Source organism: Bufo gargarizans, chromosome 2 (genome assembly GCF_014858855.1).
Source record: "Bufo gargarizans isolate SCDJY-AF-19 chromosome 2, ASM1485885v1, whole genome shotgun sequence".
In the NCBI taxonomy this organism is placed as follows: domain Eukaryota; kingdom Metazoa; phylum Chordata; class Amphibia; order Anura; family Bufonidae; genus Bufo; species Bufo gargarizans.
Window position 1 is genome coordinate 244,331,109 of NC_058081.1, and position 13,481 is coordinate 244,344,589.

At 44.3% G+C, this 13,481-nt stretch overlaps 1 protein-coding gene across 2 annotated transcripts in view; it reads right to left on the reverse strand.

Annotated features, from left to right (window-relative positions):
• ATXN7L1 (ataxin 7 like 1) overlaps window positions 1-12,466 on the reverse strand; it is a 117,854-nt gene extending 105,388 nt beyond the window's left edge. For both annotated transcript variants that reach the window (XM_044280179.1, XM_044280178.1), the window contains exons 1-2: window positions 12,326-12,466; window positions 11,836-11,904 (exon numbers count right to left, since the gene is read on the reverse strand). In XM_044280179.1, coding sequence (XP_044136114.1) covers window positions 11,836-11,904; window positions 12,326-12,422 — 166 coding nt within the window. In that variant the 5' untranslated portion in view covers window positions 12,423-12,466. The remainder of the gene's footprint in view (window positions 1-11,835; window positions 11,905-12,325) is intronic.
• Between the last annotated feature and the right edge of the window lie 1,015 nt (window positions 12,467-13,481).

The following is a 13,481-nucleotide window of genomic DNA, read 5'->3' on the forward strand; positions in this document are numbered from 1 at the left end:
GATTTATGAATGGATTTAGAATATATTTTTCTTAACATGATTTTTATTTTATTTTTTTAACATGGTTATTAGAGTGTTCAAAACTATTACAAATACTGGAAACTAAGGATATTAGACCATCCCCAAGAAACATTTGAATGGAAGTAGGAGAGCAGATATAGGAAAATATGATTCAGTGTTAATCCTGTGCATATGATACATCTTTGTGGGTGGGGGAGATAGAGAGGGGTTACTAGGGGAAGAGGGGTTGGGGAAACAAAATTCTGTGGCACGTGAATTCAGTTCCAATCAATTTTGTGAATCACAGGACACCAACCATGAAGCATTTAATGGGTTAACTTTTTATTTTTTTATTTCGTGTCCCGTCCCTCCCACTTTGATTAGAGTAATTACTTTTTTATTGCCACTTATTAAAAGTTGCTTACCGGGCCAACACTGCTCTCCCGATCCAATTATATGTTTCGGGCACTTCTAGGATGACGTGCCATAAATTATGGCTCTGTATTTGTGACCTGAGGTGGAGTCTCTTAGGCTGAATTCAGACGTCACATAGTGATAAGAATGGGATCACATTCAGTCATATGTTTTCATGGAAACCTTTCTAAGCTTCCCGAGTACACATGGCTGAATCCGTTTTTTTTGACAGTTCCGATATACAGCCATAGTGAAGCCATCTAAATACAACTATGCATACCACAGTAGATAAAATATGCAAACTATTTAGTGTTTGTCCAAATGTCCGTGGAAATTTGCTTTGGATTTCTATAGTCAGAAGGACTTCTCTTGCTTTAAAAAGTAACGGGATATTCAGGGTACATCCACGTGTGGCGGAAATGTGGCAGATTTTCATGCAGAAAAGTTGCAGCATTTTAGAGCAGTAGCAAAATGAAAAAAAAAATAAAAAATTACACATTGCCAAAAATGTTCGCAACTTGGGGCTCTTTCACACCTGCGTTCTTTTCTTCCGGCATAGAGTTCCGTCGTCGGGGCTCTATGCCGGAAGAATCCTGATCAGTTTTATCCTAATGCATTCTGAATGGAGAGATATCAGTTCAGGATGCATCAGGATGTCTTCAGTTCAGGACCGGAACGTTTTTTGGCAGGAGAAAATACCGCAGCATGCTGCGCTTTTTGCTCGGGCCAAAATTCCTGAAGACTTGCCGCAAGGCCGGATCCGGGATGAATGCCCATTGAAAGGCATTGATCCGGATCCGGCCTTAAGCTAAACGTCGTTTGGGCGCATTGCCGGATCCGACGTTTAGCTTTTTCTGAATGGTTACCATGGCTGCCGGGATGCTAAAGTCCTGGCAGCCATGGTAAAGTGTAGTGGGGAGCGGGGGAGCAGTATACTTACCGTCCGTGCGGCTCCCGGGGCGCTCCAGAGCGACGTCAGGGCGCCCCAAGCGCATGGATCACGTGATCGCATGGCACGTCATCCATGCGCATGGGGCGCTCTGACGTCATTCTGGAGCGCCCCGGGAGCCGCGCGGACTGTAAGTATACCACTCCCCCGCTCCCCGCTCCTACTATGGCAACCAGGACTTTAATAGCGTCCTGGCTGCCATAGTAACACTGAAAGCATTTTGAAGACGGATCCGTCTTCAAATGCTTTCAGTACACTTAAGTTTTTCCGGATCCGGCGTGTAATTCCGGCAAGTGCAGTACACGCCGGATCCGGACAATGCAAGTGTGAAAGAGGCCTAAGGCTACTTTCACACTCGTGTTTGTGCAGATCCATGACGGATCTGCACCAAACGCATCAGTTCAGATAATACAACCGCATGCATCCGTTCAGAACTGATCCGTTTGTATTATCTGTAACATAGCCAAGACGTCTTGAACACCATTGAAAGTCAATGGGGGACGGATCCGATTTCTATTGTGCCATATTGTGTCAGTGAAAACGGATCCGTCCCCATTGACTTACATTGTGTGTCAGGACGGATCCGTTTGGCTCAGTTTCGTCAGACGGACACCAAAGCGCTGCAAGCACCGTTTTAGTGTCCGCCTCCAAAGCGGAATGGAGACGGAACGGAGGCAAACTGATGCATTCTGAGCGGATCCTTTTCCATACAGAATGCATTAGGGAAAAACTGATCCGTTTTGGACCACCAGCCGCCCTAGTATCTGCAATATAAACAGAGAAGGCTGGCATCCTCTGCATCCATAGGATGCAAGATGATGCAAATAACTGCTTCCCCGGGCTTTCCCTGGCTCCATCCACTTTGGCACAGGCGCTGAACGGTAACTAGATACAGGCAGCAGAGTCTTCTGGGTCGGAGCATGTACCAAAAGGTATCCAGTTACTGCAGCTGAGGAAGTCGGAGACAGCAGGAGGAATAGGTTAAGGCAAGTCATGTGACTGCCGCCATCTTGTGTCCTATGGACATGGAGGCCTTTACTGTCCGAGCTGGATAGCGACTGACCAGCAATCTCTGCTTTTTCTACCAGCTGTTGGTAAAGGAAGGAGGCGTTTCAGTAACTGACAGGTATCACACTTTAGGCTCCTTTACATCGGCCAGATAATCACAAACAGAGAACATGTATGGGGACGAGCAATGGCATAAGAGATCACTCCTCCCTACAATGTGGAGGAGATCACTGCATGTATGTGCCGCGGTCTCCTTCACTGATGAGCAGGCGATTGCCTGGAAGGAACAAATCTTTCCCGACAATCGTCTGCTATATCTAGCAGTGATAAGGGGCCTTTATGCTATCAATCACTGATAACGTCTCCCTCCTGTACCAATAGCTGTTCACAGTAGGTGGAAAAAGCAGACATATCAATGTATAAATGACAAGTTTTACAGAATCTTTTCGCACTAAAATATATATCTATCTGCTCTGATCCTCCTGCGCTGTAACATGGCGCTGTCAGATGGCACTGCATTTCGGTGTGACAAATCCCCTTTAATACTAGAAAACCCCTTTAAGCTTACTCTTTTCATAATGAGTTTTACATCTAATATATATCTTTTTTGTTAGCTTTCTCATTGTTTTCAAGATCTCTATTTGCTCAAATATATCAAACCTATTTGTTTACATCTAAAGGCTAAAAATCAGAACAGACTTAGGCTACTTTCACACTGGTGTTTTGGCTTTCCGTTTGTAAGATCTGTTCAGGGATCACACAAGCGGTCCAAAACGGATCAGTTTTGCCCTAATGCATTCTTAATGGAAAAGGATCCGCTCAGGATGCATCAGTTTGCCTCCGTTCCGTCTCCATTCCGCTGTGGAGGCGGACACCAAAACCATTCTGGCGTCCAACTATCGAAACTGAGCCAAACGGATCCATTCTGACACACAATGTAAGTCAATGGGGACCGATCAGTTTTCTATGACACAATCTGGCACACTACAAAACGGACTTTCAATGGTGTTCAAGACGGATCCGTCTTGGCTATGTTACAGATAATACAAACTGATCCACCCTGAACTGATGCAGATGGTTGTATTATCTAAACGGATCTGTCTGTGCAGATCCATGACGAATCCGCACCAAACGTGAGTGTGAAAGTAGCCTTAGGGTACAGGCACACATTCATTCTTTAATGCATTTTTTGAGGGGGGGGGGGGGACAGAAAAAAGCACCAAAGACCACAGGTTCAAAAAAGTTTAAAAAAAAGTCTCACTTGTGCTTATTCTGGCTTTTTTGTGTGTGTGTTTAAGTTTTTCAAAAACATTCATACAATGCAGTTTTTTTACTTTTGATTCTGACTAGATTAATAAATAGATTATTGGATTGGCAAAAGGTAAACAACAACCAATACGATTCAACCAGAAAAAATGGTTGGAAGGAGGGAGGAAATAAAGTTGCATCATGACTGTGCTTAGATCTGATTTTCCCCTCTAAAACGTCTGTAAAAATGACACTTTCATAGTATACCATATACACGACAACTAAAAAGTAATAGCTCTTTGCTAGCAAGCAGCCCCTTTACAGATTGCGCGACAGGGTCCAAGATTTCCAATAGGAATATTTTTCAACAACAACTATCAGTCCTACCACTGGGACCCCCACCAAATACGAGAATAGGGAACCGTACCCCCTGCATGCCTCCTCCTGCTCCCCTGAAATGACTGGAGCAGCCTGTGGCACATGTGCGCAGCTGCTCCATTCCTTTCTATGCAAGCTCCGGAGATACAGCGGGGTCCCAGCGGTAGGATAGGAATACCCCTTTAACATATTTGCCAGTTTTTCCAGTATACGATAAACATACGCTGCACAATGGCTCAGTGGTCAGTACTAATGTCTAGCCCTGTCAATCCAGGGGAAGGGACAAAAGCGGAAGGGGTGCAAACAAACTGGTGCTCTGAGGGCTTTGGCCAGCCCCTTGGTGCTCCAGGGAAGTCAATGCATATCATTAAAAATGCAGTTCTCTCGGCAACAGGGCAACAGACAGACATAATCAGGGTATTGTTTTAACCAGCATGATCAACTCTACCAGGCTGTATTCCTGGTCTAATAGGGTTGATCATGTGGACAGTTGCTCTAATAAGAAAAGGATTAGACATGTTGAAATTTAACAGCCTGCCCCCCCCCCCCCCCCCACACATCAAAAGCCGAGGGAAAGTCAAAATTCCCCCATACACATTAGTTGATTGACAGGTCCCAATGAAATTAGTGAGTCCACACACAATTAATATAATGTATATATGCCCACTTAACAGTTCAATGGACTGCAAAACAGAAGAGGCAAATTATTTAGGCTCCGTTCACACTAATGAAATTCTTCCCAATTTTTAAGGTTATATGAACTTTACAACAGACCTGTTTTGCAATGGATCCTATGGACTTAAATTAGATTCCCCTCTCTGAATGGAGTGGCGGTGCGCATGTTGGTCCACGGCTCCATTCATTTTTATGGGACTGACGATCATGATGTGTTTATCTGGTGTAAACCTGCTTTATAGTAATAAAGACCGCTACATCACTGCACTAACTACTTTGGCAAATATCTGAGCGAAGGCCTCTCTCACAAGACCCAGTCCATTTTGCGGACGGCAAACCAGGGATCTGCAAAACACGGACCCCACATCGTAGTGCTGACCCATTGACCCATTCTCCATGTTTCACGTTTTCGCAAAATGAAAAATGGTGGTGTAAATGAGGCAGTAAAATAACTTCTTGCAGTCATTTAGGACTCATTCACACAACCGTATCAATGGGTCTGCAGCTGTTCCACAATTTTGCGGAACGGGTGCGGAAGCATTCATTTGAAAGAGGCCACAAAAGATGCAGACAGCACAACGTGTGTTGTCCACATCCGTTGCTCCGTTTCCGCGGCCCTGCATCCATGTTTTGCGGATCTGCAATTTGTGAAACACAAAACACAGCGCGGTCATGCGAATGAGGTCTTAACCTTCAATTGAAATTCCAGGTGATAAAATCTGTCCTGGTCATGCAAGCAGAGATCTTGAAAACCATAGTACATACATTTTTGATCTGACAACTGTATAACATCTAGCTGCTGAATACCCCTTTAAGCACTTTATGGACATAACATCAGACCCAATCGACAGGCAATTTCACTAATTCCATACCCGGGAGGTGAGAATTATGGAACTTAGTATATATTACCGATAAATTAAATTCCAACTTCTCATTTATTACAAATTGGTCAATGTGTAAGGTGCCACACACAAAAAAAAAAAAAAAAAAACACATCTCTGTGAATCTACAGTGCTAAGCCACTGAGAAAAATCCAGCGAGGACCTTTCAAAGCAGAGTATTTCGGTGCTGCCACTGCATCTTTATACGCCATTCCTCATCGAGAACGCGTAGGTGGAAAGATATAAAAACCGGAAGATAGTTTGACCTGTAAAAAATGTATAAGCATTAAACAGCCGAAGCTTTCAGAACACAACCACTGTCTACACTTAAAATAAACAGGATTTAAAAATAAAATAAAAAAAATCTAACTTTCAATATGGTTGTAACCAGATTTACAGAATACGCTCAAAGGGGTTTATCTATGTTTTATGTTTCAGCTAACCTGTGGAGGGAAGAGACTTCCAGCAGTACTTACCATTCCATTTCACCACCGATTCTGCAATCGTGGCTGTGATTGTGTTCGTGTAGCTGAACAGAATGGGCAGTCACATCACAGCCAACATTGCAAAATCGGCAGCGCAACGGAAGGGGAAGTTCTACTGAAAGTCTCTTCCTTCCATAGGTTAGCTGAAACATAGAATATAGTTAAAGCCCAAGAGAACTCCTTTAAGAATGAATGCATCAGATGTACATAGGGTCGTTTCGATACCAAAATTTGGATTCGGTTTCGATACTCGATACCACACGAAAAAAAAAAAAAAAAAGCTGCGTGCATTCCGCATTTTATGGAACAGTCCAATCCTATATTTTGGGCGGACAAGGTGACAAAAAATAAATAAATCGTGAACCGCGCAGTTTTTTTTTTTTTCTGTTCTGGCGTTCACCAAGATTTTTTTTATATTTTAATAGTTTGTACTTTTCGGACTTGGCAATATGTGATATGTTTATTTATTGTTTATATATTTTATATGTAAAATTGGGAAAGGGGGTGATTATACTTAAAGGGAACCTGTCATCCGCTTTATGCTGCCCATACTAACTACAGAATAAAGAAGAGACAGGTGAGAAGGGCACACTGCGCCACCAATGTTTTTAATACTGGGGAGGAGAGGATGGCTCGCTGCGCCACCAATGATAGTTAACCTTTAATACAGGAAGCGTTGCCGGCAGAATCACATAGCCGGCACCCTGCCTCTTAAAGGGAGCTGCGATCAGCAGCAGTTAACCCCTCAGGTCCGGCACCTGAGGGGTTAACTACGGCTGATCGCAACACCCTCTAATAGAGGCAGGGTGCCGGCTATGTGATTCTGCCGCCTTCTGCATTTGTATTAGAGGTTAACTTTCATTGGTGGTGCAGTGCGCCCGCCCCTCCTCCTCCAGTCTCTCCTCAGCAGCGCGCTCCAAATTCTGTGATACTAGACTGCGCAGCAGCACAGCCCAGTATCGAATAAAATTGAAATCCCGGTATCGTATCAAAACCGGTACAAAAGTATTGATTGGGTATCTAAATTTCGATACCCGAAACAACCCAACATCTGCCATGTGACGTCACCAGAAGAAATGGCACATGTATGTACATCATTATGCTCAGTTATGGCCTAATTCAGACAGCCATATCAAAAAACTAAACACAAGGATGTAGACAGCACCATTTACTTGTATCGGTCTCTGAACTATCAATTGTACAGTACACATGGCAGCAAACAGATGGAAATGATATTCGTTTGAATAAGGACTTAGGAAGATGGGTCTTCCAGATGCCACAGCACCTAGTGATGTGGTTGCGTTATGGGTACAGAAACTTAGAAGATGCAGTTGTTAAAGAGTCACTGAGCTTTCCAAAGACTTGATATAGCAAAATATCTGGTGAGTTTGAGTGCCAAGACCGCGAATGATTGCTAGAACGAGGAGAGGGAAGTGCTTATTAGAAGTCTATGAGCCTGTTTCGCTTCCATCTCACCATGTGAGCACTTCTCTCTCCTCATTCTAGCAATCGGTAGGGTCTCAACACTCAGATATACACCAATCAAAACCTTTGATATGTTGCTATGACATATCAAGTTTTTTGAAAGCTCAGTGACCCTTCAAAAATGTCGGGGGGAGAATGGGAATAATCCTCTTCATATGTTTTTTAAAAGACCAAGTACACATTTCCAGTAAATTGATGATTGATAGATCGATAGAAATAAAAGTGCGGAGCATATCGAAATATTTGAGAAATAAGTTCAGATATGTAATGTTGGTTCGTTAAGTTCTAACGAAAAATATAATACATGCTTCCGACATAAAAAATACAATATTCAGCGTACATGCAACCCCCAAAACTTAATTCATTTGACATAAAAGTTGTCTCTGGTGGAACGATTGTCTGGTGGACAATTTCACTGCTGACTAGTCAACAGGAGCCAACTTAAAACACAGGCTATTATACGACTAAATTGGTGTGTCACTCAGAAAAGCAGCACTTCCATTTCTTAGAACATCAACTGCACTTGACATTTTTACATCAAGCGATCGCAGTAAGTGTGCACACAGAGAATCTGACAGTAGACACAAAGAGCGCTCTTCCAAATACCACTGAACACTCAAAAATACAAAACCATACAGTCAAGACTATCACAAGGAAACTTTTCCTGAAAATGGCAAATTGACTTAAAAGACAGCAGCGAAAAAAAAGGACTAATATACATCATAAAGCACAAGTGGACAACTGAAAGTACCTAAAGTAGAGCACCTGTCTGGCACTGACACGAAAACCAAAATTAGGTTTACTAATGGTGGATTCCTGGTTTCTGCCTTATGATTTCCAATGTAGCATGCCAACAATAAAAAGTGCAAAAAGAAAGCCAAAAAGAGGACAGCTTCCAAGAGCATCTCTACAAGTTGTCCCTCAGGTCACAATCTTTATTGGTTCCAGGACGACCATTGCAAGTTGAAACCATTGTTACTTGAAACCATAACTAATTGGTTCCAAAATGTGAACTAAATAAGAAAACAAATATAATATTATACTATTATAAAATACAGAAAGAGCTGCTGGAAGATGTACATCATTGGACAGGGGCTTCTTCACAGTACTGTATAGACTGCATAGGTTTTTATACGGTTTTAAAGGGGTTCTCAGGTCATTTCGTCTCATCAGAGCTTGGCAATAACCTGTGGAAGGAAGATCTTTATAGTAGTTTATAGTAAATGGTAAATGCAGATAAACAGTTAAAAAAAAAAAGTGGCCACATCTGGTCAGAACCTGGGTGGAAGAGCCTGCTGCCTGTGCTGTACAGACCACAACATCGGAGGCGTGAAGGACGAGTACCATGTAGAAAAATATTACTTCCACAGGATATTACCAAGCGTTGATTAGACAAAATGACTAGAGAACACATTGAAGCTTGTTTTACACGGTCAGTATTTGGTCGGTACTTGTAAGCCAAAACTAGAATGTGAACCTACAGAGAAAAGGTATAATAGAAATATTTGTGCCTCTTCTGTTTTTCGGACCAACTCCTGGTTTTGGTTTACAAATACTGATCGTGTGAAAGAGGCCTTTAGGTTTATTTTGCACCAGAATATTGTACCAGCGCAATTTTTAGTCTGCACCAAATTTAAGATTTGGAATTGTTAGCCACATCTAAGGCCGAATGCACACGGCCGTTTTTCACGGCCATGAGAGGTCCGTGGAACAGCGGCCTGGATTCCTGCTGAGAGCAGGAGCGCACGGCGTCATTGGTTGCTATGACGTTGTGCGCTCCCTGCTGCCGCCACAGTACAGTAATACACTGGTATGATCTATACCAGTGTATTACTGTACTGTGGCGGCAGCAGGGAGCGCACGGCGTCATAGCAACCGATGACGCCGTGAGCTCCTGCTCTCAGCAGGAATCCAGGCCGCGGTTCCACAGACCGCTCATGGCCGTGAAAAACGGCCGCGTGCATTCGGCCTAAATCTGTGATGTTGTTTTAGAAAGTGAAGGGAAGACTAAACACAATGCACCACAAAAATCTGTATGTGCAACAGAATGCCATAGGGCTTTATAGCATCAGGAGGTTTCACCACTTTTTTTTACGACTTTGGAGATTGTGTCTTTTTGTCCAAAACATGCATCAGAAACTGTCGGTACTTTCACACTAGCGTTTTTCTTTTCCGGCACAGAGTTCCGTCCCAGGGGCTCTATACCGGAAAAGAACTGATCAGGCATATCCCCATGCATTCTGAATGCAGGGCAATCCGTTCAGGATGCATCAGGATGTCTTCAGTTCAGTCTTTTTGACTGATCAGGCAAAAGAAAAAAACGTAGCATGCTACGGTTTTCTCTCCGGCGAAAAAAACTAAAGGCTAGATCCGGCATTTTTCCCCATAGGAATGTATTAGTGCCAGCATTCAAAATATGCACAGACCAGTAAAAATGTGAAAAAAGATACAAGACGGATTCGTCTGTCCGCACGACAAGCGGGGAGATGGATCCGTTCTTGCAATGCATTTGTGAGACGGATTCGCATCCGGATGCGTCTTTTAGAAATGCTTTCAGTCACATCCAGATCGGCGGATCCGGCAGGCAGTTCCGACAACGGAACTGCTTGCCGGATCACACTGCCGCAAGTGTGAAAGTAGCCTAAAACTGAAGCAAAACAAGGCACAGACAAAAAGTTGGAACAAAAGTTATCTAGCATGTCATAAAGGAAACTAAATTATGGTACACACACCATATATTTGGCACAGCAAGTGGGTTCCACAAATTCTGGTAAAAAAGAAGACACTTTCCAGGTGCAGTAACATTGTTACAACTCCCAGAAAAATAACACGAGACATCCCCACTTGATGTCCAAGACAGAACTTCATCCTGGCAGAAGTAGATAGCGGTACAGAACACGTAACAGCGTACTGTACCATAGAGAGGAGCTACTAGGCAGCAATCAGTGCATGCACTTCAGTAATACCAGTGTTTTACCAGTGAGATGCCCATGCCGATTGGTTGGATCTTCTAGGTAATCACATGTGCCGCAGATCAGCAGCTTCTGTGGCATTGTATGATGAATATACTTTCAAGTTACAATGTTTCAGTATAGACCATGGTATGTTAAAATATTCCATCCTAAGGCCAATGTAACCTCCAGACCAACAAATCTGGTTTGTCTTACAGCATGAATTATGGGGTTATTAGGGGGAACACATCTGAAATAACAGAGTATGTGAAAGCATTCTACAAGCAGTGGATGAATTACTCTGTAGGAGTCAATGATACCTTTACGGAAGTAAAGCAATAAAACGAAAGATGCCCAACAACACAGTTAAGGCCCTATTACACCAATGGATAATCATAGTAACACTCGTTAGCGTTCATCTGGCAGTGTAATACGGTCACCAATCACCCGATAAATGAGAAAATGCTTGTTCATCGGGTAATCAGGATCTTTTAACGTTTAAAAATCCTTGTGTGCCGACGCCGTGTAATAGGTGCTCTGCTGCCAGCAAACAATAAGTATAGGGACGAGCGATGGCATTACAGATTGCTCGTCCCTACACTGAGGAGACCGCTCAATGTAATAGCAGCAGCCTCCTCCCGTAGCGAGCAGGCGATTGATGGGGAGAGAACCTGTCAGTGTAATAGTACCTTTAGGTACTAATGCAATTGTCTGGCTCCGTACTATGCTGAAGAAATCTAGGCCCTGGGAACTGATCGTGCTGGACATGACTGGATGTTTAGGCAGGAACGAGCATACTAAGGTGGCAGTAGTTAGATCACTCTAGCAGTCATTTTGACCATTTTACAGCCCAAAAGATTTAAGGACAACCCTTGAGACAAACCAAGAATGGAAGACATCCCTAAGGGTATGACCACACCTGGAAGCCAAATTTAAAAAAAGAAAAAGAGAAGACCTATCTGTTCTTTATACTTTCTCTCCTTTTATGATCCACTCCTGATCTTGGCTTCCAAAATTGTATCAAGAAACCAGAACGTGCGACGACCGTACCCCAAAAGTTGGGCAACAGTAGCCACTTGGAAAGCACACCAAGATCTGTCTGTCGTACCTTACGGTTAGAGATTGATGGATTCCATACCGCTAACCATTAAAGGTGGCCGCATGGACATGTTCGGAGGAGAGCGCGTGCTCTCAGGGCCCAACATTCAATAGCATGCAGGTTAGTCAATACAAACATGCTTACATCACCCTATGAAACCCCCTTTCAGGACACGTATCCTTGAGGTATGAGCCACGCTCGCTGGTCAACATGGCGACCCAATACTCAATGGAGGGTACCCATGTACACCTACAGCACTTACCTTCTTTATTAAGCCTCATAACCTCCCTGCTTTTTCCACCGTCTTTTCCAGTCTCTTCTAAATCTACATCTGCGGGAGAAAGAAAAGCCAAAGTCAGGATGTAGACCTCAGTGAATGGAAAGAGCAATGTCTGGGAAGCCTCAGCATGGACCCTCCATGCCCACCACACACTTGTCATACAGCACATATGGCTAGGATACACAGGCAAAGCCCCAGTGCACAGAGGAGCACAGACAGCACTAAAGGATGGGCCTCTCTCTAATAGACACCCAGTAAATCCACACACACTCAGTCTCCCTCTTTCTAGATGTCTTCTGCTGTCCATGGGTCTTGTCTCTGTGACCAGGACTACAGGGAGTAGCGCGGGGGGCACCAGGGACCGGTCTCTCACTTTTATTTTCTATATATCAATCTAGATGCCTACAGAAAGCCAAGCTGTGCCAGGCTGATTGATCGGTTACACAGCAATTGGATGGGGCCGTGTTCTTACTGTCGGAGCAGTGTATTTTAGCTGCGTCGATCCAGGTGGACCACGGTTTGCCCAGAAAAGCCTCCGGACTGGGCACTTTGCGATCCAGTGTCGCCATTGCTCTTCCTTCTTGTTGCTTTTCCTTTCCTTCGGAAGCGGAGCGACACGGGATTCGAGGCTCCGTGACGTCATCTTCGGAACGTTCCGACATTGAGCTGACTGAAGGGGAGGGGGAAGCCGAGCGACTGTGTCTCTGATCCTCCATGCTCATGTTTGGCATGTTCTGGCTGCAGTGCCGCCGGCGACCAGAGAGGGAGCTCTGCTTCCCAGTCGTGCTGTATGTAGTCTGTGAGGCGAGAGGCTGCAAATAAATCGCACGTTTACTAAGAATACAAAGTAATAAAACGCATAGGACGCACACTTTATTTTACACGGTTATAGATATGTATAATTGTATTTATTTATTTTAACCAAACCCGTGCCTCCTGCAGCAAACTTGTCACCATTCTGGGTTATTGTTAGCACCTCAAAAGTTTGAAGCTTTTGAGGGCTCTTTCACACCTGCGTTATTGTCTTCCGGCATAGAGTTCCGTCGTTGGGGCTCTATGCCGGAAGAATCCTGATCAGGATTATCCTAATGCATTCTGAATGGAGTGAAATCCGTTCAGGATGCATCAGGATGTCTTCAGTTCCGGAACGGAACGTTTTTTGGCCGGAGAAAATACCGCAGCATGCTGCGCTTTTTGCTCCGGCCCCCCAAAAAAAGACTTGCCGCAAGGCCAGATCCGGAATGAATGCCCATTGAAAGGCATTGATCCGGATCCGGCCTTAAGCTAAACGTCGTTTCGGCGCATTGCCGGATACGACGTTTAGCTTTTTTAGAGTGGTTACCATGGCTGCCGGGACGCTAAAGTCCTGGCAGCCATGGTAAAGTGTAGCGGGGAGCGGGGGAGTAGCATACTTACCATCCGTGCGGCTCCCGGGGCGCTCCAGAGTGACGTCAGGACGCCCCAGACGCATGGATGACGTGATCGCATGGCACGTCATCCATGCGCATGGGGCGCTCTGAGGTCACTCTGGAGCGCCCCGGGAGCCGCACGGATGGTAAGTATACCGCTCCCCGCTCCTACTATGGCAACCAGGACTTTAATAGCGTCCTGGCTGCCATAGTAACACT